General features: G+C 39.4%; 1 protein-coding gene across 2 annotated transcripts; it reads left to right on the top strand.

Moving 5' to 3' along the window:
* The first annotated feature begins 7,534 nt into the window (after positions 1-7,534).
* LOC121525175 (GRAM domain-containing protein 2B-like) lies at positions 7,535-24,512 on the top strand. 2 transcript variants are annotated; one of them, XM_041811022.1, is made up of 14 exons: positions 7,538-7,772; positions 11,020-11,145; positions 13,532-13,619; positions 13,711-13,780; positions 13,865-13,968; positions 14,056-14,151; positions 14,745-14,816; positions 17,870-17,950; positions 18,120-18,231; positions 18,595-18,702; positions 20,899-20,977; positions 21,113-21,217; positions 21,302-21,386; positions 23,806-24,512. In XM_041811022.1, the coding sequence occupies exons 1-14, from the start codon at positions 7,675-7,677 to the stop codon at positions 23,842-23,844; spliced, it is 1,263 nt and encodes a 420-aa protein (XP_041666956.1). In that variant the 5' UTR covers positions 7,538-7,674; the 3' UTR covers positions 23,845-24,512. The 2 variants fall into 2 exon arrangements, with proteins under 2 accessions (XP_041666958.1, XP_041666956.1); XM_041811024.1 differs by lacking the exon at positions 18,595-18,702 and having other exon boundaries at positions 7,535-7,772.
* The last annotated feature ends 1,814 nt before the right edge of the window (positions 24,513-26,326 follow it).

Below are 26,326 nucleotides of genomic sequence, written 5' to 3'. Positions count from 1 at the left end.
GCCTGGAGCTAGCGGTGCTTAAAATGCAATAAATCATCCTTCTGTTTGTATTCACTAATAATCTAATCAGAGTCACATGAAAAGAAAAAACCTGTGAAAACACGGCTCCAGACCTTCAAGGAGTCAGCATGGAGATTGTTGCGGTTGGTCTGCAGGAGGAGGTGTCTGACAGCACACATGACTGACACAAACAGTGAGGGAGTTGGACAGATGAGAGCCACAGGCGCTGGGAGTGGGGCTGGGGGGGTGTTTGAGGGTCAACACATCGCCTGTGCATTGAGTGTGGCCCAGCAGCTGTATGCATAGGGGAGCCTTGGCCTCCTGCTCTGCATGTCAGGGGCCGTGATTAATGACCTGCAGGCCTTGCTCTTTACCCCCCCCCCCGCCCTACAGAAGTCGCTGCAGCCACTGCTCATTTGGCTAATGGACACAGTCGGCTAAGACGGACAGGCTCGGAGGTTACACTGGAGCGCACATACAAGTGAAATAAAGCAATTCCCCTCTTACAAAACAGCCCTTTTCCAGCATCCGTGTAATTCCAGGGCAGGAGCAATGATTCCTACGATTACTGTGTGCCTGCGCAGTGTCGAGGCTGAGAGTGGTGCCCGTGCCTGTGTACTGGTTCCCAGCTTGTCAGGCAGCTGTCGAGGAGTGATTTATGACCACTAGACTCCAACCTGTCTTCACTGCCAGCTCAGTATTGTTACAACTGACAGCTAATGAGGCCAGACATGCTTTCAAGCAGAGCACTTAACAGGACTTCAATCTTCCCCCGTCACAAGTACCATTTTTGCACTCTCGCACACAGCAGCCTTCTTTCTCTAAGCCTGCCTTGTTCTCTGTCTTTCTGTTGCTGGAATATCTGACAGGCACTGAAAAGCCTTCTGCCGAGCAAAGGAGATGTTTCTCAGAAGAAAAGAGCAGCTTTCACACACACATATAATCTAATAATCAACCCTTTTCACACAGCTTTTTAGAAGTAGTTTGAGAAATACGCCCTTTGCTGTCTTCCGAGGAGGAGAATGTTACCACTCTGATCTCTGTGCATCGACTTTTCAGCTTTAGCCAGGTGGAGGTTAGCTTAGCTTAGCATGAAACGCACATTTATATACACTTTATAAACAAAAGATACACCAATAGGAACTGTAGTGACATTGCATTCAAATTCATGTACTTGAGTTGGCCTCTCTTTTGCAGCCATGACAGCCTCCACTCTTCTTGGAAGGCTTTTCACAAAATGTTTGAGTATTTCTGTGGGAATTTGTATATAGTAATTATAAGGTCTGGCACTGATGTTGGAAAAGAAGGCCTGGCTCGCAATCTCCATTCCACGTCATCCCAGAGATGCTTGATGGGGTTCTTCAAGGTCTTCCCCACTGACCTCATCAAACCATGTCTTCATAGTGCTTGCTCTGTGCACTGCAGTACAGTCAGAAAAGGGCCTTCCCCAAACTGTTGCCACAAAGTTGGAAGCATAGCATCGTCCAAAATATCCTGGTCTGCGGAAGCATTAAGATCAGCCTTCACTGGAGATGAGATGCCTAAACCAAACCCTGAAAAACAGCCCCATGCCATCATCCCTCCTCCAACAAACTTCATTTCAGGCAGGCGACGTTCTCCTAGCCTCACCCATCTGACTGGCGTACCCATCACTCCACAGATCATGTTTCCACACTGCCCCACAGTCCAGTGTCGGTGTGCTTTACACTACTCCTACTGGACTCAGTGATGCAGCTGCTCGGCCATGGAAACCCATTCCATGTAGCTCCTGCCGCACAGGTTTTGTGTTTACATTAATGCGAATGGAAGCTGAGAAGTCTTCAGCGATGGAATCAGCAGAGTGTTGCCACCTTTTACGCACTTTAGCAGTCAGTGACCCCGCTCTGTGATTCTACATGTCCTTACGCTTTGCGGATGAGTTGCTGTTATTCCTAAATGCTTCCATTTTCTTATAACATCACTTTCAGTTGCCTGTGGAGCGTGCAGCAGGGATGAAATTTTATGAACCGTCTTCTTGCAAAGGTGGCACCCATCACAGTACCACGCTTGAATTCACTGAGCTCTTCAGAATGACCCATTTTGCACAACCAGGGGGCAGCTACTTGTTCAGATAGGGTCAGGTAGGTGTGGACGGCTTTTTCCCCTTAATACCAAAAATCATGTTTTTAAACTGCATTTTGTAAAATTTGTTTGATGATCTGAAACATGAAGTCTGAAGTGGAACTTGAGGAAATTGAGAGTAAGAGAGGGAAATACCAAGGACAATCTAAATCCCTAATATGTCACTGAATGAATCATATGATCTTATAATTACTTCTATAATGGTATTAATCTCTGATAGGCCACTCTGCAAATTAGCTAATGTTACTTTAGCTACATCCCTAATAATTTACTCTACTTTATTTCATAAAACTTTTGCCATAGCAGTTCCTGGAGCTGTATTTATCTCCATTAGTATATTTCCATAGGATCAGGTGTATGGATGTGTGTAAATTAGTGGCCTCTGTGTGCATATTATGTTCAGTCTGCCACCTCTATTATTATCAAATATGAACTACTGAATCTCTACTGCCTCCAAGTCTCCAAAAAGTGTAAAAAGAAAAGCCAGCAGCATAAAATCAGAGTCTGTGTCAGCTCCTGAACCTTTGACTCCTAGTTTCCTGTCAGCCATGATTAATGACAGGCTAACTAGCTGCTAGCTTACATTGCCAGCTGCAGCAGGATTGTCTCCTGGATACTTAATGAAGCTGACAAGTCTCTTCCTTTTACCTTCCTGTACTGTGTAATGCTTTTTATAAATGCTGCAGCAGCGCCCCCTGGAGGCTGATGGAAGGAAATACAGAAAACAAGAAGTCTGTTTCAAAGGTCAAAATATGAGGTAAAATTCAAAATCATGAGTTTTTAGAAGGCCAAAAATGAGGTAATATTTTGAATTGTAAGTCTAAAATGTCAAAATATGGAATTAAAAGTCAGCTTAAGGGGGAGCAGGTGGCCTGGTGGTTTAAGGTGCTCCCTATGTACGCGGACAGCTGGGGTTTGAATCCAGCCTGAGGCCCTTTACCACCTGTCTCTCCCCCACTCTTGACCCTGTTTCCAACTCACTGTCCTCCACTATCTAATAGAGACACAAAAATGCCCAAAAATAAATCTTAAAAATAAAAAAGGGCAAAGTTAGGACTTGAAAATGTCAAAATGTGAGCTAATATTAAAAAGAATGAGTTAAAAAAAGTTAAAATATGCAATGAAATTAAAAAAGATGTGTTTAAAAGGCCAAGAAAGGCAAATTTTTCTATTTTGATTCTAAAACTTCAAAATATGGGGTTAAAAGTCAGTTAGGAGTTAAAAAGGTCAAATACGACCTAAAATTAAAAATTTTGAACCTTGAGGGTCAAAATAGGAGATGATAAGTCAGAATCATACTTTTTTACACCCTGACTTTTTATGTTGTTCATTTTTATGGCTTAAGAATATTTTAAATCAAAGCTTAAGTTTACTTTTTTATACTTGAGGAAATCTGCAGAGCTCATTCTGGTGGACCAGCTATGATAAAAATATGATATGATCTTGCAAGCAGAGTGTAACAGTATCACGGGCCAGATTTGGCCCCCAGGCCTTGAGTTTGACACCCCTGTTTTAGTACATAAATGCCTTTATTTGGGGTTACAGATAGCATTCCTTCTGAATATTATCTGTTTTTAACAGAAGTTATAGCCCTAGTTATTTTCCATCTGCTGGGATTGCCTACTTTATTACAGCTTTTTGAGAATAGCTGTACCTAGTTTACATTTATAATGTTGAGGAAATAGATTATAGGTAGATATATTAGTCCTGCTATAGAGTCATGAAAAGGTTATATAACAGACAGTAAACATCATCAGCACATGACAGGATTGACTTACTTTCATGTGGGCCCAGAAACACATGAAGACTCGTTTTCAAACAGTCTTGTTTACTGATGAGTGCCGTGCAACCCTGGATGGTCCAGACGGAGGAGTAGTGGATGGTTGGTGGTCGGTCACCATGTCTGAACAAGGCTGCGATGTCAGCAAGGAGGTGGCGGAGTCATGTTTTGGGCCGGCTTCATGAGGAGAGAGCCGGTAGGCCCCTTTAGGTTCCCTGAAGGTGTGAAAATGACCTCGGCAAAGTATATAGAGTTTCTGACTGATCACTTTCTTTCGTGGTACAAAAAGAAGAACAGTGCCTTCTGTAGCAAAATGATCTTCATGCATGATAATGCACCATCTCATGCTGCAAAGTACCTCTGTGTCATTGGCTGCTATGGGCATAAAAGGAGAGAAACTCATGGTGTGGCCCCCATCCTCCCCTGACCTCAACCCTTTTGAGAAACTTTGGAACATCCTCAAGCTAAAGATCTATGAGGGTGGGAGGCAGTTCACATCAAAACAGCAGCTCTGGGAGGATATTCTGACATTTTGCAAAGAAATTCAAGCAGAAACTCTCCAAAAACTCACAAGTTCAATGGATGCAAGAATTGTGAAGGTGATATCAAAGAAGGGCTCCTATGTTAACATGGAACTTTGCCTGTTAAGATGTTTTTGATTGAAATAGCCTTTGAATTCAGTAAATATGACCTCCTAATGCTGCAGATTCAACAAATGACCATTTTCTACGGTGGCCAGTAAGGGCAAACGGTCTGCAAAAGCCAGACACACTCTAAATTAAACAAAACAGCTTCAATAAGAGAAACGCTTCAACTTTAGAGACGCAATCAAAAGTCCGAACGAACTTCAAAAGGGGAAACGTGATGCAACTGACAAAACCCTCTCCAAGAATCAAAACCAAATTCATGAATGACAAACACACTTCTTATACAGAAGTGATTCCACACTCAAAACAATCCTGATCCTTAATGCTCTTCAAAACCAGAAACGACAAAAAGCACCGGGCCTCCAGGAGGCGCTCTAACAGGAGGAGCGAGAGGGAGAGACAGATGAAAGAGAGAACGAGCTGAGGATGGACTTATGATTGTGTTTAAAAGTCATTACGCTGTAATAATACTCATTACCAGTTATGTAGTTATATCAGGGGGAGAATATTTCCTCCCTTTCCTGCCGGTGCTTTGAGACAGGGAGGGGCTCACGGCTGCACCGCTGCTCACTGAGAGAAGCAGCAACAATACGTGCTTTCACGTCAGAGTCTCCTAAAGTTTCCAGTAACACCAGAAAAAGTCACTAGATTTGTCGCTAGTCGCTTTTTTAAAAAAGAGTCACTAGAGGGGTCTGAATACTCGCTAAATATAGCGACAAAGTCGCTAGGTTGGCAACACTGCTCCTGCGCAAGGTGCCTGATGAGACCTACACGCCAGCCTGCTCTGGGTGCTAGCCTGCTAACATTCTTATCAGAAAAGCTGGCTGTGTTTGGCCATGGAAGAATGCGATTTAGCTGTTTGGTCACTTAAGGGAAAACTTGGGCAACTCTAACTTACTTTCCTTTTCTTCGAAAAAAAAAAAACCCTCCTGAAGTCCATCTCTCATCTGTAGAGCCTACAGAAGCGGATTAGGGACATTTTTGATAGAGAAAATAATTTGCCACATAAACACACAGCGTCTATGATCCGCTAGTAATAACAAGTTTTGACATTTTTCTCATCATTTCGACTTTAATCTTGAAATTGTGTTTCAACTTTATTCTCACAATTTCGACTTTATTCTCATCATTTCGACTTTAATCTCGACTTGTCCAAAATTATTTTCTCCTTCGAAAATGGCCCTAATCCGCTTCTGTAGTAGAACAGTCAAAGAAAGTATTTCAGCAAAAGCTGGACATTTTGACATTTGCTGTCACTGTCATTGATCCGACTCTCAGTCTCAATATGCCTGCGTGAAGCGGCTGTGTGTGTCGGAAACCAGGAAAACGCGGAGTGGATTTCTACTGATATTGTTATTCCCCCTAATGAAAAAATGGAACGGATTTGTTTGTGAAGCAATGGAAAGAACGCTGGAGTGGACCGGTCATGATGGTAAATGTGGGGGGGTTCCAAACGATGTTTTTTTCAAGGTGAGGGGGACGTGACCCCCTTGGCGACGCCCATGAACTTGAGTGTCTTTGCAAAGAAAAGTCTGTTAAAGTTAGAAATCACTGGCGTTTGCTTCATTTAAGAGCTATTTCACCTCTCGTTTGTGTGTGCTAGTTAATATGACATCGTAAGTTTAAATATATTGAAAATACACACTTGAAGTGTCTACAAAATGCAGTGAATTCATTACCTGTTTGTTTTCCTCTCCTGGAGCTCATGACAGCTAATTTGTCCAGTTGGTACTCCAAGATTGATTGACACATGCAGCGACAAATCAGGAGTGAGCTTTGATGTACAGTACATTGGTCATGTTTTTCTACTGGTCAAATAGCTGCTGAGAGAAAGTGTGGCAGACAATGGGCAATGCTTTGGCATTTCCTGATTCTCATTGGCTAAAATCAGGACAGGGGCTGGTCAATAACAGGACAGATTGGCGTTTTATTGATTTTGCTCGGGACATGGGACTCAACACCTGACAACGGTGCTGTCCCGGGTCAATAGTGACCTATGGTCAACCTAAGGGAGTAGCTTCTCATTTCAGCGTATATACCCATTTACAATCAATAAGATAAGGACAGAAATGTAAGATTTAAAGTTAAAGAAAATCAGGGGTGGAAAGTAAATGATAAGTTAGTTCAACTCAAACTATTTGAGGAAACAGATTGCCTTAAATCATTTAAGTTCATAAACTCAAACAACAGAAGTATGAAAATATACTTGATGTAGTTATTTGTTGTTATGGTAACCTAAATAAATTAAGCTGACAGCATCAATTCCATGAATTTAACTGAACTTTTGACTACTACTGAAAAAAATGAACTTTTGGCCCTTGTATTATTTACTAAGTTTACTGTCATAATTTGTATTATGTAAAATTAAGATTTGATGAAAAGCAGAATTTTCAAGTAAATTTACACGTTTAAATCATGTAATCGATTAACTGTGTGCAAAAAGTAAATCTTACTTCCATTTTTCTCATTCTATGTTTTGTGCTACTAACTCAAAAATTTAAATCAAATAAGTAAATGTTAATCCAATAAAGTTTTACAGTTTGAATCCTGCACATGCTCAGTTGAATCAGACCATGCACGGTTTTGATTGCATCCATAGACTTAATAATAATTTATTATGTCTATGAACAGGGTCACCTGAGGATAGAACACACCTGAGATCAGCTAATAAAGATCCACTGAGCTCTGCTGCCCCCTGCTGGACAAACACTATGTAAACAGAAGTTTGATGAATCTAGGTACTGTTTTGATCTCTAGAGAACATTAGCGAACCACGAATGAAAAGTTTTTGACTTTGACGGTGTTTGACGTTATAGTACTGAAAGTTTTCATACATTTTCACCTCTTTCTATGTATTTTTTGAGTCTGAATAATGTTCCGTGTGTAAATAGATGTATCTCCGTGTCCCAGACCTCGCCACCCCCAGCAGTAGAAGTCAGCTTTCTTCCTCGTTGCTCCCTCCCCTTTCCCGGCTCCTCCTCTGCCGTCTCCTCGGTCCAGCGAGCGAGCTCTTCCCAAACTTTTCGTGCCAGGGCTTCCTGAAGCTTCTGTTCTGTATGTAGCTGAAGGGCGACAGAAGGGAAAAACACACCAATGGAGGACGAGTGAAATAATGAGAAATAAACCATGGTGCTGGTGACCGAGCAGGCGGACGGAGCCCTCATCACACCGTTATCCTTACAGGAGCAACTTTTCAACAAGGACTCCCGAGGGACACGGCCGGCGTAAGTTTGGACGAGATGGAGAGGAAGGGCCCGGCTTTTCTTTCAAGCTTTTGAAAGGCGATTCGGGCCCATTGCATTGTGGTCATTTCCATGCATATCCTGTTCCTTTCATTAAAGGGCTGTGCTTACTTAAGGGGCGCTACGTGGCACCGAATAAGAGACGACAGAGCTCATTTGCATCCAGAAACTGCAAAAAACTTTTCATAATATGTAAAAAATCAATGACAGCTCCTCTTGTTTGACCGGTTTGTGCAATACCTGCAGATTATCTGTTTGTTCATCTCACTCCTGCACCTTCAATGTGTTATTACATGTAAAACCAGGGATGGGCAACAGATACCAAATTATTCCTATTGCCAGAGGGGCCATACTGTCAAAAATGGTCGGATGCTCATTATTAGACTTGGGCTGGGTCCTATATTGACATAGAGGATATTTAATGGACAAACAGTGGTTCTTACTATGGAAATCATTATTATTAATGAGCATTAGGATTGGTATCTTACAGAAATATGCCAACTGACCACAAAATAATCTATTTAATTATCATTTAATCATCTTCATACCATTAGTAATACTACTAATAATAGATAATAGATTATATTGACACATATTTAACAAAACAGAAGCCATTAAACACACAACATTGCGTAATTTATTGTTATTAAATCATCAAATTTGCAGGCATACTCCTTCCACATATACATACATTGCCAACTTTTGGAAAAGTTTGTAGAAGTGTTGAAGAGCAACGGTGTCCAAGGTATTTGTGCAGTTTAGATCGTGCTGTCTCACTGTTTCTGTGAAAAATATGCCTGAAAGTCAGAGTTTCTTTGCTTACCTGATGCCACCAATCATTAGAATAATGGAGAGTCCATTCATTTGGATTGCATGGTATTTAAGCGTGCAGAAAATCTAGTCAGTTTCAATATCCATAAATGTAACCAATGTGTTTGCTTAATGTAGATGTTAGGAGTTTGCATATTTATTCCTACTTAAAAACCAAAAGGTGGCCTTGTTGGATTTCTGTTTCATGCCAAACATGTTTAATTCTGGTATTATGGCAACAGTTATATCTATTCTATGAAAATATTAATGTGTATATTGTGCCACAATTTGGCTAAAAATGACTGAGATGTGATATGTAACCGCTTTAAACATAATAACTGCCCACAAACATAATACAAGTCTGCAGTTTGATTGTTTTGGTGGGATTGTAACTTTAAAATTTCCCACAAATGCAACAGCAGTTGGCTACTATGAATGTGATAACAAAATTCCCTCAAACATAATAGGTATGACATTTTCAGGGAAGGTAAAAATTGCAGTAACTTCCACCAATGTAATATGAACACGACAATGTAATGTTTGTGGTCATTATAACTGCCAGTGGGTTGAAGTCAGCTAAAGCTTAAGTCGCATCAAAAACCATTATGGCAGGTTTTTTGTTCGCCTTGAAACAGGAAGTAGTTTTCCAGAGTTGTAAAAAACAATCAATCTACACCAGGGGTGTCAAACTCAATCACAGCAGGGGCCGTATTCTGGATTCATGTCTAATCTGAGGGCCTAACAGGGTCACTTTTTTAACCATAAACTTTCAACCTTGTTTCACCAGGAAAGAAATACGAAAAAAGAAATTAGCACTGATGATAATTGATTTTGAAATTTAAAAAGTTAAAAAGATAAGTTTGAAGGCTCACAACCTGAGAAAAGTAAATGTATTAGTTCAAAAAGTTCAAAACATTAAATTGAGAAATAATGTTTTACAAACAAATATATTAGAAACTTTCATATATATTAAAAAGAAAGACAAAATCACAAGTTTAAAAAGTCAAAATAGGGTGTGCAGGTGGTCAAGTGGTTTAAGGCGCTACCCATGTACGCAGGCGGCCCGGGTTTTTGAATCCGGCCTGTGGCCCTTTACCATATGTCTCTTCCCTGTTTCCAAGTCTATCCATTGTCCTTCCTCTATCCAGAAAAGGCACATAATAAATCTTAAACAGAAAGTGAAGATACGTTGTAAAGTTTGTAATCATGAAAATAAAAGTCATAAGATTATTACATATGATTCAGATTTTAATTGAGTCCAAAAGGCCAAACTATAGGATTACAAAGTCAAAGTTAGGAGTTGAAAATATGAGATGAAATACAAAATAATTAGTTTAATAGGTCAAATTATGACTTAAAATTTGAAATTATGAATCTAGAAGCTGAAAATATTTAATAAGAAGTCAGAATTATGAATTGAAGTGCTCAGTATATGAAATAAAAAGTCAGAATCCTAAGTTTGAATCCCAATTGTGAGATGCAAAAGTGAAAATATGAAATTAAAACATAAATGAATTTCCTTTGCCATATTCCTGACTTTTATCTAAGTAATTTTACTCCTTACTTTTCAAATTTTATGACTTAACAAGAACATCTTAAATCATCAAGGATAAATTTACATTTTTATACTTGAGGAAATCTGCAGAGCTCATACTGATGGGCCAGTTATAACAGAATTATATACATATATAAATATAAATATAATCTTGGGGGCCGGATTTAACTGTTCTACGGGCCAGATTTGGCCCCCGGGCCTTGAATTTGACACCCCTGTTCTACACTGTTGACTCTTTGGGGCAAATAAAAGGACATATTTGGGATTAGGGGTCACTTGAATGAATGTTTATCCTTTCATGGGGCAAAAGTATCTTATGAGTGTTTTTTTCCTAAAGGTTTATATTTTCAAGCACTATATTAGACAAATAAAATCACTAAAAATATAACAAGCAGGACAAATATATATAGCTTTTTTTATTAAAAATATAATACCAACATTTAGATGTTTAGCTCTTTAAAACAAGCATTACTGCATTTAAGTTTTAAACACAGAATTTCATATTTGAAATGTTTTATAGAAAAGGGGTTCACAGAAACATTTGCTGCAGAGTATATGCACTGATTCCTTCAAAAAACAAAAACAAACACCAGTAATCAAATGTTTTCCCCCATGTTAGTGCTCTTTACAAGTCAGGATTTAGCTGACTTGCTAAGCTTTACTCTGTGCACAGATTTTGTCATATTTTATGATGTTTACAATTTCCTGACATTTAAAATTGACTTGTGGTTGACGGTGTGTGAGGAAGGGAACCACATGTGATCCGTAGGCCAAGAGTTTCCCACCCCTGCTTAAACAGTGTTGTGCAAGTCGTTGGCGTTGCAGAATAAGAGGTAATTGTGTTTTTTTGTGGACTGTGTGCAGATCTGAGGGGGAGAATGGCGGGGAGAGGAGACAGGGCAGGAAAGGAGACTCACCTGCAGGCCTCCAGCTGTGTCTGGATGGGGATTCAGAGTCCAACGAGAGCCGGAGGAAAGCAGCTGGCATGAGGTGAGCACGGTTAAACTGTTCTTAGAGAGATGTCTGCATGTGCAGAACAACAGTCTGGTGCAGGATGTAATAGTTTCCTCTCTTTTAAACCAGTGTTACTGCAATATTCTAAACGTTTGAACCACAATACAGACAAAAGAACATTTCTGAACTCCTTACATTTGATTCTAAAGGACTGAAATTAACTTTTGTCACTGATTTCTCAGAAAAATGGAGTGAATAATTGGCAGAATTTTCTTTTTTATTTGTCTAATCTTTTTTCGGAACAGGAGGTCACATTGTAAGCATGTGAACAAGAATAAACACACACCGTTTAATCACAGGAAGACACACACGAGTCTTACATTAGTTACACAGTATAAAACGCAGTAAAGCTGTAACAGCTTTGTTAGTCTAAAATTAAAATAGAACTGTTATAAAAGTGTGAAAAATGGCGCTAAAACTGCAGTATAAAAGAAGAATAAGTATAGAGAAAACAAGACTTTGTAGTTTAGTCTATCCTGATAAATCTGGCCTTCGAGGATTTGTTTTGATATAAACTGGGTCTCTTCTAACATACAAATAAAAATCAATGGCTGTATGTCGTCACAGGGCTTCCATAAGACTACCCCTTAAGTGTCACTGCTTTCAGTTTGATGAAGAGTGAGTTTGGCTGTTCTCCGAGGGGTTTTATAACAATAAACAATGAAAGATTTAAATACAATACAAAGACAAACTAAAACTACCGTCTGGCAGTTTTAAGCCTTTAAGAGTTCTACAATCGCCTGAGAGTCTAAAGTACAGCGGTGGATCCAGAAGAAGAGCTGGGGTAGTTTTGACCTTGACTTTTTTACCTCCAAAAAGTTTTAATTTTATCTTTGAGTTGACATTTGTGGAAAGTTTGGAGGAAATTCCTCAAAGTGTCCTGAAATACCACATTCACAAGCAAGTGATGAAAGCTGAGCTCAGTTATCAAGACCTTTGACCTACAACTCTTATGCTTTGCTTTGCATCCATCAAACTACATTTGGAGAACTATTCCTAACCTTTTTGTCGATGTATCTTTTGGAAATGCAAAGTCCAACATTGATGCAGATGTCATGCATCGAATGGTCAGCTGTACAGAGGTGACAAAAGGAGCAAGTGTTTGAACTTAACTCTTAAATGTCATTTTTTCATTGTTACTGTGAAAGATTTTGTAACTCTACATTTTAACAGCTAATGGAAACATTACACATGTCACCCTGAGGAGGTTTTGCACCTTAATCCCTTGTTTCTAAAGTTGCTGCTGCTCTCTCTGACTCTCACCGTGTCATCAAACGTAACCAAAGGAGAACTAGAGCTACCGCCTGGTGTTGCTGAGCTTATTATGGCTTTTACAGCCAAATCTGATGCTCCTTTACCACCACCACCACCACCAACAACAACAGATAGTCAACAAATATGTCTGAATTGTAGAAAATCTCTCAAAGCATTCCCTACATGTAATGCTTACAAGTTGGTCATGTTGGTGCCCTTTGGCCCCCAACATCTAATCAGTTCTTCCTTGAGTCACAGTGGACATTTGCACCAAGTTAGAAGCAAATTCTTGAAAGTAATCTTGAGCTATTGCCATCACAAGCAGGGGATGACCATTGGGCCCTGAGGACATGCACCTTTGAGATATTTTAATCAAACTTTCCACAAATACCCACTCTGACCCCAGGGTGAACTCATAGATTTTGGAAGTCAATTCTTGATATATACTGTGGTCACAAATACTAGAGGAACTCTGTGACCTTTACCTTTGACCTAAAAAATCTGATTTAAAGCATCCTTTAAAGCATTCTTGACATTTCATGGTCACAAGTAAGGGATGAACATGGGGCCCAGTGAAACTGACCTTTGACCTCCAAAATCTCAGTGTATGTTTGAGTCAGAGTGGGCATTTGTGCAAAGGTAAAGAGAATCTTCACAGCAGACACAAAAGAAAGGCCTTGACAGATAGAAAACTGAAGAACTATGCTTCCCCCTGGCCTGGCTGTCCTTGGGATAGAAGTATAAAAATGATTGGGAAACCTGAATGAAAGCTGTGCTAAAATGCTACGTGCTAAGTTTTCATTTTTAAAGTGTCAACAGAGCTGTAGCTGTGTAATTCTACCTGACTGTTGTGTACCTGCATGACCAAAGTGCTGTTTACTAATTTCACTGTTGCTGTGTAAGCACTCCTTGCCAACCACAGCTGACAGTATGCAAAGCAAGGCCAGGGACACTTTTGACTTGTTGTTAAGTATGGATCAGGGGAAGTGTGCTTATATTTTAAACCTTATATGAGTCCTAAAACTTAACAGCCCTACATCAGCCCATATATCACCCGTCTTCTCCTCAGGCTGCTACTTAAACATTAACACAGCTTTTTATTTGACAGATTAAAACCAGTGGAGCAACTTTCACCGATGCAGACTCCAAGCGACAGTGAGGCAAAGCTTGAACGAAAGAAATCCCAGCCCAGTCACGTAGGAAGACAGCCTATCTTACATTTTCCAGCAAGTTTCAAACAATATTTGTGCAATTTTGGCTTCACAAACATATTCTCTGCTTCTTTAGCTGTCAAAGACCAACGCCCAGTATCACAAGTTATTTAAAGACGTCAGCAAAGATGAGCCGCTCAAACAGAGTGAGTATCAGATTATTTCTGCAGATGAATGCAACCAAAGGAAGGAAATGTTAGCCTTAATCTGGGGCTTTTCTGTGCCAACAGGTTACACATGTGCCCTGCAGAGAGATATTTTATATCAGGGGAAAATGTTCGTCTCTGATAACTGGATCTGTTTCCACTCTAAAGTCTTTGGCAGAGACACTAAGGTTTATTTTTCTGGAAATTCAATAATTTTTAATGTTTATACGTATTCTTTCTGGCTTTAACATGTTTGTATTTGCTGTTTTGTCTAGATTTCAATCCCAGTGGTGTCTGTGACATTCATCAAAAAGACTAAAACTGCTTTATTAGTGCCAAACGCGCTTGTGATTGAAACTACAAGTTATCAGGTGAGAAGATGGCTTACACCAGGGGTGTCCAAACTTTTCTACTGAGGGCCACATGCAAAAAATATATAAGGATGGTGGGGCCACTTTCATATGCCTCACTTTGAGGGTGATACAGTTAGTAAAAAACAATCTTATGATGGTTAAGATACGCTTAGTGATTGGGTATGCTTAAATGGCCCTGATTGCCCCTGGCTACTATTGATGCTGCCCTTATAACACCAGTGGTACTGCTATTGGCCTTTGTAATCCATCATGGCATTATAGATAAAAAAAGTTTGTTAATATTTTGGTTGCCAATATGTTTTTGATTTACAGCGCTGTCTTCATTCAGTCACAAAAACTCAAATCAATAAATTTTTCTTGTCAAAATGTTTGTTTACAGAATTAACATGGTAGCACTTCCTTGTGCTGAAACCAATAAGTACTATACAGTCAACACAAGCTTCATGTTCAAATGTGGGCCATATTTCATTAAATATTTAGAATTGAGCCACATTTGGCCCTCGGGCTATTGTTTGGAAAACGCTTGGCTTAGACGATCAGTTATGTCCTTTTCAGTACCCACATAAATGATTCTGAATACTGTTTTCCAGCATGTATTTGTGTCCTTCCTCTCTCGAAACACCACCTACAAACTCCTGAGGTCCATCTGCATTCATTTGGAGGTAGGTTACATCTTCCCTCAACTGTAAGTCTGATCTATACTTCTGCATCAAATCTACACACAAGCGTATGGAGTGAAATAAAATTAGGACTGACGTAAAATCCAAATTGTGAGAAATCTTTGAGGCACTGTCTTTTCTAACAGTGAAAACACCTTAATCATCACAACACGGCACGGTTAGCAGCACTAAACTAACTCTGTTGACTCCCTCTCAAAGGCCTGGAGCTAAAAAATAACAGTTTGTTTAAAGGTTAACATAACAAGACTGTGCCGTAACACTAAAGGCATTTCTGTCATTTAAACAGTGGATTTTTTCCAATGGTTGCTGTTTTTACACGTCTCCTGATGTAAATGGAAACTTAAATTATTACAGCCCTTCCAAAAAAATAAGATTGGGAAGGCTTCTTGGACTTTAAGTTATATCTTAAACATGTGCAGGTTGCAGCTTCCTTAATAGATCTACTTTCTGTCACAGTATTTGCATACTGATCTGTTCTCTTAGTAAGGTTGTCATCTTGGGCTCTAGGAAACTGAGATGACCTACATTTAAATATTTGTTGACATTTTCAGTCTCAACATTGATGAGTTACTCATAAATATGGGAAGATTGATATCACAGCTAGGAATGCATGGTAAATAGGGGAAAGGCAGGTTAGCTTAGCTTAGCATGACGACTGGAAACATGGAACAACAAGCCTTGGTTGAGTCAAAGACTTGTCAGAAGTCTAAGGCCTGCTTAACTTCATCTGGCATTCATCAACCCATGGGGTAGCCGTTTCTCTCACAAGATGGTGGTGACCAAAACAGAGCTCAAAAAAGAGCAACTAGTTATTATACTTACAAAAATGACTAGAAACAGGACATTAAATCAATGCTCTTTTCTATATATCTGCTGCATGGTTATATCACATTCATCTGGGAAAGCTCCCATAGAAGCGTAGCGTTTGGGAAGGGCAGGACTTAAAAAATTCTCAGAAGGTGATTGGAGGAACGTTCTGTTGGTCACATTGGTGACGGGCCATCAGAGCGACAAGGCAACATAAGGTTGTGCACATTTAATGCTCCTGAACAGAGAGGCTACCGCTGCCATAGTTGTAAATGGTGAAGGTCCTCCGTGAATAAATTTATGCCAAGGAGGACGTGCAAAAGCATCCTTCCCTGCCAAGACAAGCTTTCAGTGTGACTCTTTGTTCTCATCTCAAAGAAAAATGTGGTCCAGTTGCACTTAAACTGCTGCTTTCCTACAGCTACACCCAAGCTAATAGCAACCATCGCATCAGCCATTAGATACGCCAGAAGACCCCACCCGTAATGATTGCCGAAGCAGGTCGGCAGAATATAGAAAACATCTTTTTCATCATGAAAAGCTTTAAGTGTAGTTTTACTCTTTAAGTTATACAGAAATGTGGTCCAGTTCAGATAAAACAGCTGTTATGTTGTGGCAGCCATTGCAATCGGCTGGTATAACTGAATCCCGCCCATAACTACCGCCTCATTCTCCTCAGATGACTCTGATTATTCAGAACAGCGTGCTGTTTGGCACAAATGGTGTGGATTGGAGCTTTTTAAGATGATTTACCTGATGATAGACATGGAGTCTGGCAAATCCATCTGCTTTGCAAGGTTAAGTGCACAGCTCCTAGCTTGCAAATTAGCTATCATGTTAGCCACAACAGAGTAAATATTCAGGGAGTGTAACATGAATAGGCTGTAAACTGTGAGTGAGTCTGTAGGCTATCAACTCTCTCTGTCAGTATGTTTAAGTAGATGCCTTTTCATGGTTGAAATGTGCTTACGTTGCTAATAACTTCTTAGCTCGGTAGTGGATGCTAACGATAGTTAGCCCTCTAGCATGCTTACAGTACAATTTCTGCTACATCACTAAAAAATAATTTAGGATCAAAACGTCTACGGTTTCACGCTCGATTCTTGGACGTTTTTGAGCACCAGTAGTATACTGCATTTGGGTATACTCTTCAGTGTGAAACACTTATGCATTTATGCACTCAAAATATGTAATGTGGAACACAGAAGTATCTGATTTGGGAACTGCTATGTAGCTTCGGTCTATTAAAATACAGGTAGGCAAATGCAAACCTTTCTTATGTCTTTCAGCTGCCCAAAAATGGAACATTAACGAATATGTCTACAGACAGAAACCAGTCTAACAAATATGAAGTTTAAGTGAAAGCATACATGCAGGATTTTACACTACTGTTGAGAAATAAATATAAAAGGAATTTCACTTCAGAAAGTGTACTCCAACAAACAATCAAGATATATGTACAAACTTATATAAGACAATAGTGCAGTGGTGCACTGAGCCACTAACAACCAGTTCCATAAACTCTTTGACGTACAGTCAGTCACATTGTGCCACATCATCGTACCAACGTACAGCCAATCATATTGTGTAAAACAGAGGTTTTAAACCATTTTTGCCCAAGGCACACCCAAGCCCAAGCCAGAATTCAAGGCACACCATATCCATGTCCAAATAGCCTCTTTAAAACATGTGACAGTAACTTCAGATGTTGTTTAGTGTTAGTAATAGCATATGGTTTTACAAAGTCCAAAGGCACACCAAGACTTGCCTCAACCATCTGAGAAACACTGGTGTAAAATCACTAGAAGATGCAGGACCCAGAGCAGACTTGACACCCAGGTACATGTGGCATCTACACAAGTTGTAGCTGTTTGTCATTAGGCTTAAAGCTCGCCCTGGCTCTACTTTTTGTCTCTCTTCCTTTTCAGTATGGCTGCCACAGCTGATAGGGCTTTAAAGTTCCCTTCAGTAACCAACTGGCTGATGTCACTCGTTTGATATTTTCTACTGTCTAGGAGGGTTTGCCTCATGGGCAGGGGCGGTTGTTCTTGGAGCAGGTGGCCCAGGTTCAAATCCAACCTTAGGCTCTTTAGTCACATGTCATCCCAGCCCCCCAGTTTCTGTCTCCTGTCTGAATAAAGGCACAAAAGCCCATAAGTTAACCTGCAGCTTTAGAAATGTTATATAAATACTATACATAATACTGATTTGTGGGATCTATCCTTTAGGTGGACAAGCCTTGTGGCAGCCCCACTAACTCCTCATGTGAGAACAGCTTCAGGGTGGATTGTCCGTCGACGCTTCCTCTGGTCAGTTTGTTCTCTTTTCCATGTTTTTGTACAGGATGTTCTCTCTGTACATGACTGAAAATATTTTCCTTTGAGATGAAAGATGTATAGAACAGCCTTGCTCTTATGTTATACAACACCAGCTCTGCATGTGGCATCTATTGTATATCTTCCTGTACGAACGCTGCAGGACTTTTCTGGAGACTTCTCCGACCTGGATGGAGTCGTTCAGCAGAGACGGCAGGAGATGATGGAGAGCAGCAGTTCTGGCTCTCAGACCCCAGATTATGATAAAATAACAGGTCTGTGCTCCCTCTTCAACATGTTTTTATGTTCCTGATCTCATCTGCTTCACACGCTCTTTTATTCTCACCAAATTTGCTTAAGGAGTCAGATGCCACTGGTTCAGACAGGCTTTGGCTCACAAATATTTGGAGGGAAGCCAAAGTGAAATTTGATCCATTGAGACTTTGTTACAGTAAAAGTCGGTATGAGAGCAGTGACAGCTGAATGACATCTGCAGCTTTTTGTTTATGGAGAGTTTTTAATGTCACAAGCTAACAGACAGTACCTGTCAGGCTGTAAGGATATTTGTGCTTCTGTTAATGATATTTACCTGGCAGGAGGCAGGTGAAGTCACAGGTTCTCTCTGTTTGTTTGAGCAGACTTTCCCGACACATTTCTGAGTGCAGTGAAGAGCGGAGAGGTTTCAGTCCATGCAGACATCCACCTTCAGTCCCCGAGCCAAATACATGGAGCTGCCCTCAGTAATGGTATATTAAAAGTAGATCTCATCATGTTAGGACTTGTATGTCTTTACCATGTGCATCTAAACCAGTTTGATATGTAGGTACACATGTGAGCACATTCAGGCAGACGACTCAGGATGTGCTGATTGCACACCTGATATGCATCCTTATCTAATCACTTGACAAACATCCTCTTAATTAGTGCTCTGTTTAAGCTGCAAGGTTTCCAGTCTCAGACTCTTGCGTTCAACTCTGCACCACCCCAACATACACCTGTAGACTCAGACAGATGTTTAAGATAATATCTCATCACCCCTGTAATTCTGCATGTTAAATAATTCCATTAAACAAACACCAACTGTATTCTACTACTGCAATAAATAGGTTGTTTGCAGATGAAGTCACAGAACAGTGAGGATCTCCAGATGGGGACAGGAAGGGATTTCTGCAGAGAGAAGTGATATCAAATGCCAAAGTTTTGTGCTTTCTACAGTGGTGCTAATCGGTCGTTGAAAGAAAAGAACAATGTTGAGCTAATTTTTGTGTCCCAAAAGTAATGACACATTACACAACAAAGTTCTTCTGTTTCTGTGATAACTTATTCCAGACATGGGCTGAATCTCAATCTCCTCCCTCAACCCTGAGCCCTTATAGACTTAACTGACTGCACCTTAAAAGTGATTGAGTGCATGTGGCTGCAAGGGGTGCAAAGTGGTATGAATGGGAATAGGACAGTCCTTTGTTTACCATTTGGCCCGTTCCACTTTTATAGCGCTCGCTAGCATGATCTCCAGGGAATCTCTTGCTGTTTCTCAAAGCCAAGGAAGGATACAAACTGAAATTTTTGAAGGATACTACGCGATCGACTGCATGGAGCATCCTCGAAATTTTTCCAAGGACTGAGTCCTTCAAACAGAGAATTTACAAGGATGCACATGTGTCTCCTCCACTCGCAGGAATTACCCAAAATCCAATGCACATTGTTTTCGTTCTCTTAAAAAATGAATAAATAATGTAATATCAGGTCCTAGCACGCTCAACACACTTTTAATGTCTTGTTTCCACCGTGAATATGTCATCATTATTTCCTATCATCAAAGTGGTGCCATATAATATGATTATGTTATATAATTATATAATTATATTACATGATTGTATTAAATGATTAATATGATTACATGATACAGGCTTTGAGAAACAGCTCCTGTCATGCATCACAATGCTAGGAACTATGGGTAATATCCTCACGTTAAGTCTGCAGATATGCCCGCTCAAGGAAAAGGGTGCATGAAGGGCCTAAAAGGTCTCATGCACTTTATGACCTGACAGTGGGACAGCCCTAAGCCATCATGGACTCACAGGGGAACGCGCCTCAAAGTCAATGATTGTGTGAGTGTGGATAGGAGACTGGGCCATAGAATGAAAACCTCTGACTTAGGTCAGGAGGGGCGGAGTCAGACAACAGTCACAGATGGTTCGTTTCCACCAGGCAGTCCAGTTTGGTCCACAGTTTGGCATGGTTCGGCATGGTAAACCCTGATCTTGCTTGTGTTTCCATGACCACTGTCAATCCAGCCTTGCTCTTTGCAATGAGAAATCCATCTTTTTTTAGAGACCCAAATCTATTGGCTCAGCTTTGACACAAGAGTGATGCTTTCCTTTTATGTTTTGGCCTTTCACAGATTCTCAGTCTGTAGACAGAAGTAAGAGAAAAAGCGGAGCTATTTAAGAAATTATCCAGCTATTCAAATGTAACTCTTTCAGAAGCTAATACTGCACTTCATTTCTTTCAAGGTTACATATTTTACCCCTTTAAGACATGCTTATATTGATCTCAGAGGTCTTTGAAGTGTCTTGCTGGCATAGTTTCTGTGTCTGTAGCGTTAAATGTTAGTGAGCTTTCTGACTCCGCCCCTGACCACGCCCCTCTCGGGAAACGGATGTGGCTCTCCTGATCCTCCTCTCGGCTGCCAGCTGAAAGGAGGATCAGGTGAGGAGGGCCAACCAAACCTGGGGGCAGGGCTACCTCCCCACATGACATCATGAGAATGACTTGTTTCAGCACACATTGAAAAGTAGAGAAAGAAAGGGAGGGATTCTGATTCTTGGGGGAACTGTGGACAGGACAGGGGCCCATATTTCTGTTAGAATAGCCTGAAAAAGTGTATTTTGCACAGTATGTGACCTTTCATATTTTTATTTCATGTTCTTTCTTCTCAGGGTCTCCTAAAGCGGCACCCAAAGACAAATCCTCCCAGCCCATGTCATTACACACCATCCTCCTCATCTATTTGTTTTTGTGAGTAACCTTTCATTATGTGGAACCTGAGAAGACGTGGCGCTCTGATAGCTCAATAGCTCAGCACCCATCACATCAAATATGAGCTATCCGGGCGTGTTTGTGATTGTTCTCTGTGTTTGATTGTCCTCACAGGGTCGGTGTCCTTGTCCTGTCCTCCTGTTACATGGCCTTTAAGATCGTGGCTCTGGAGCATCGTTTAAACTCTCTGGTGTCCATGGGGGAGCACGTTCGTAATGAGTAAGACAGCAATGAAGAACTCGTATCTTTAAAGAAACACACATTTACACATTATTTATGGATGGTTTGTTCTGTTTGATGCAGTAATGCTGTGAGCCAAAGGTCGCAGAATGAAATGAACGCTGAGATCTATGGAGAGCTGTCCAACAACCTGTTCAGACTAGAAAAGGTTCGTAGAGTTACAGCACACACAACCAACCATGCTCCTGCAACTTTCTACACACACAATATATTGTTTTATTGCCCTTTAATCTGTAAAAGTTGACACTTAAGTCATGCTCTTGCTCACTCTTTTCAATAATCTGTTTTTTGTTTATTTCCCAGTGTAGAAAACTTCCTCTCTGTGTCTGATAGGATTTGTGAGGTATCATGCTTTGAATATTCCCTCATGCTCATACCACTTACGCTTCTTTAAGCAGTGTCTCCCATAACCTTTTATTAAGGTTGTGGGAGACACTGTTGACTTTGACCCAGGCCTCCTGGAAGATGAAAAGGGCAGATAAAATTAGACTAAAGCTGGTGGAGCTCAGTCCATAGATTTTGTAAAAGGAAAATAGTTTGTTGAGTCTGAGCTATGAGCTGTAGAGTATCACTAATGTGAGTCCAAAGTTCTGTCTTTTAAGACAGAGAAAAGGGCACATAATGAGGGCACCTTAAGTTTAAAATAAAAGTACCAGTATCCAGTCCTCCTCTGCAACAGTCCGTCTATTTTCCATGAACTTTTTGAGGTTTTGGCTTCTTTTAGTCTTTGTTCTTTGTGTTTACATATGCAACTCACCTTGAAACTTCTTTTAATGGAAGTGAATGAGGCATTTTTGCCTTGAAGGTTTCCACAGGGAGTATCTAGGTATCTAGCACTACTTAAAAATACTAATGCAATCACATTAATTTTGTTGCTAATCTTCAACATATCCAGGACTCTTATCACCACACAAGCCAGTCTTCCTACAATTTATTATATAGAAAATAATATGTGTTTTATTTTTAGTCAAAATATGAAATATTTCAAACTGAAATATAAAGGGTTTAGATCCTCAAAATGATTACCTTTTTTGTATTTTTTTTGGCAAGTTTGAAGTTGTTTAAAATTTATGTTAAAAGAGAGAAGAGAGAGAGAAAAAATATTGATGTATGATGATTTAATAGTAGTTTTTCATACATGTACATTTTTGCCTTGAAGGCGTTCAGAGGGAATCTCTGGCACTACTTAAAAAATACTAATGCAACTAAATTAATTTTGTTACTAATCTTTAACATATCGCAGACTCTAATCACCACCGAAACCCCATCTCCCTACTATTTATTATTTGGATTTTCTTTTCTTTTTTGATGTAATAAAATGATATATTTCAAATAATAAAACTGGCATTTAAAGGGATTAAATCCTAAAAATGATTTAATGTTTAGTAGTTTTGAGCAATTTTGAAGTTGTTTATGTGATTTAAAAAAAAAAAAAAAACAAAAATTGAAATTTAAAAAATTGTTGATGTATGGTGGTTTAATAGCATTTTTTTGTATGTGTACATCATATGCCGTGAAGGTGTCCAGAGGGAGTATCTGGCACTACTTAAGAAATAGTGTGTTTGTATGTGTGTGTGTGTGTGGGGGTGTGTGTGCGTGGGTGTGGGTGTGTGTGTGTGTGTGTGTAACTGGAATTTAAAGGGTTGTAATCCTGAAAATGATTTATCCTGTTAGTGTGTTTGTGTAGAGAAATTGTGTAATATTTATCTAAGAGCTTGTATGTTGCATTTCACAATAGTGGGATTTTTAAGGTCCAAAGGGTTTCATTTCAATGTTCCCAAACATTTCTAAAAGGTCAACTTTGCTGGTAAATGTTTTGTTGTAGATTACATTGCCAATATTTATGAACCAATCATTGAGGGATGGTTGTAAAATGTGTGGATGGTGTGCTATTTAAGAATAGATATGGAGCTGTGAGCATTGAGGTTTAAATGTGCTGAATAGGTGTTATTTTTACTGTAAATGTCTGATCTGATTTATTCATTTCAATACAGATGAGCTTCTAAAGGATTAACTTTCTTAAAGGGTTGTTATCCTGAAAATGATTTAAAGTTTGGTATTTTTTAGCCAGTTTGAATTTCTTTTTTAAATAAACGTAGAAAAAAATATTAATGTATGATGATTTAGCACCACAAATCAACACCAAAGCCCACCCTCTACATTTTATTATATGTAAAATAATTACATTTTTGCAGGGTTTTAATGATGTAAAAAATGAAATATTAAAAACAAAAAATCCTAAAAATGATTGAGTCTTTGGTAGTGTAGAGCAAGTTTGAAGTAGTTTATGTGATTTATGGGAAAAATAGAAAAAATATGGATGTGTGATGATTTCATAACAGTTGTTGTGTGTGTACATTTTTGGCTTGAATTAGTCCTGAGTAGTAAATATGACGACACTAGGCTTAAGTTTCAGGAGATTAGTTTCTGTGCAAGCGTGAATGGAGCATAACTCTCAAAACTGATCACTGAAATAAAAAAACTTTAACCAATCCCATAAAAATATAATGTGTTTGGGCAGCTACAGTAGTTAATAGTTATTTGTTGATTTTTTTTTTCTGTTTCAGATTCAAAGAAACCTCCGGAAGCTACTTGAAGAGACTTAAAAGACGTGATGCAGGAGAAGCTTTACTCTTACTTTGTAGCATTGTAGAGTCAATCTCTCACTGAGGTTTTGATTTATTGATTTGTTGCCAAAGTGCAGATGTCTTATCAGAAAAGCTTTTTTTAAATTGTAAACTTTAACTTAAATTGTGCAATAATAGCCTCTGTCTTCTTCCTCTCAGGATTGTAGCAGCCTGTTAGTGTGTTTGTTTGTGTAGAGAAATTGTGTAATATTTATCTAAGAGCTTGTATGTTGCATTTCACAATAGTGGGATTTTTAAGGTCCAAAGGGTTTCATTTCAATGTTCCCAAACATTTCTAAAAGGTCAACTTTGCTGGTAAATGTTTTGTTGTAGATTACATTGCCAATATTTATGAACCAATCATTGAGGGATGGTTGTAAAATGTGTGGATGGTGTGCTATTTAAGAATAGATATGGAGCTGTGAGCATTGAGGTTTAAATGTGCTGAATAGGTGTTATTTTTACTGTAAATGTCTGATCTGATTTATTCATTTCAATACAGATGAGCTTCTAAAGGATTAACTTTCTTTGTTTTTAACTTTCCTGTTTGCAGCCATGTTGCTATGGGGAGCTTTATTGTTGACATTAAGACCAGACAGTGACTGTTGTAGATCTGACATTCGTAAAATAAATGTCTCCTCACAGTGTCTGCTAAACTGGACTTTTTGAGTTTCCTGTTGGAGTGGTGAGGCGGTCAACAAATTTTCTTACACACTAAACACGAACCAACCAATGCAAATTAAGGTTATATAACGAACATGTCTAAGGTAGGTCTCCGGGGTTCAAACACCAGCTGGCAGAGAAGAACAAAGATTCAATGACAAGTGTGGACAAAACAAGGAAACTCACTTTAAATGTAAATCAAGTTTAATGAGAAATATAAAAATGACTAAACATGAAAATGGATGAAATTTTAATTGAAGCTTCAGTAGGTCAGTCATATCAACATAAAAAAAATTATAGCAATATTTGAAAATACAGTATACACTCCTGATCAAAATCTTAAGACCAGTTGAAAAATTGCAAGAATTTACATTTTGCACTGTTTTATCTTAAGAAGGTTTTGAGTAGAGCCTCAAAAATGTAAAAAGAGGAAATGGGAGTGAGACAAAAAAAACTGGGTGAGCAATTTGTTAAAAACAATCAAATTGAAATAAGCTGATCAAAAGTTTAAGAGAACAGTTAAAAAAAAACAAAACCCCCTCAAAACATAAATAAAAGTTTCATAAAAGGATTCAGTAATGAGTAGCTTCACTGTTGTTGTTGTTGATCACTTCAAAAATTCATTTCGGCATGCTTGATGAGTGTGTTTCCAGGAGGCTAGTGGGAACATTGCTCCAAATGGTGAAGATGGCTTCACGAAGGGCATCCACTGTCAGGAACTGATGTCCATTTTTGTAAACTTCCCTTGCCATCCATCCCCAAATGTTGTCAATTGGATTTGGATCAGGGGAACATGCAGGATGGTCCAAAAAGTGACGTTATTCTCAGAAGAAGGCCTTTGTCAGTAACATTGGAAGCCATCAGGACCATCAAGGTTAAATTTTTTCTCATCAACTTGAACTCAGAAAAAGAGGAAAAGAAGATGTGGTTTTAAGAGTATCTTTTCACATCAATGTATGCAGCTGTGAAATCCATCCCACAAACAACTAGAAAAGCCCTCAGAGAGCGCAGACCTCCACCATCAGCCCTATCTTCCAATAGTGAAGAATCCTTTAAAAACATTCCTGGATCCAGACGGTGATCCGGATCACTCCCAAAATCTAATTCGCCAATTACTCCCTCCCCGGTGGGGTGGAGACACGATGAGACAAAGCACAGGCTTCACTACATGTGGACTGTCATGGTAGAAGCACCCATGGTCTCACCAGACGACTACGAGTCATGGCAGAGGGCGAGTATTCCTCTATTCCTCCCAGCATTGTGAGTATTCTCGCTACAATTCACTATCTTTCTCTCTGTGTCTTTCAAACTCTGATAAACTCTATAAAACTTTGAATAAGTTACTCATGTCCACCATCTCCTGGTGTAAAGTTGTAACAGCGCAGACCTCTGCAATTAGCCCTATTTCCCAATAGTACAGAATCCTTTAAAAACATTCCTGAATCCAGACAGTGATCCAGATCACTCCCAAAATCTAATCAGTTCTTCCTTATACCATTTCTGACATTTCCTGAAAATTTCACGAAAATCTGCCCATGACTTTTTGAGTTATGTTGCAAACAAACGAACAAACCCACCTGGTCACATAACCTCCTTGGCGGAGGTAACTAATATTGGAATAGTTTAGAATGACTCACTGTAATTTGCTGTTATAATTAGTAGATATTTAGAAAAGGGTTAAGGCTGGCTGCAAAAATTACCAGAAAAAGTGATGAAAGAGGGTTAGAGAGTAGCAAAAATAGGGTGTTAGTGACAAAATGGGTTGTGGAGTGACAAAAAGGGACAAAAATTGGCAGAA

The sequence above is a fragment of the Cheilinus undulatus genome, linkage group 17, assembly GCF_018320785.1.
Source record: "Cheilinus undulatus linkage group 17, ASM1832078v1, whole genome shotgun sequence".
Taxonomy (NCBI): domain Eukaryota; kingdom Metazoa; phylum Chordata; class Actinopteri; order Labriformes; family Labridae; genus Cheilinus; species Cheilinus undulatus.
Note: the sequence above shows the minus strand (reverse complement) of the source record. Positions and strands in the feature narration are given on the sequence as shown.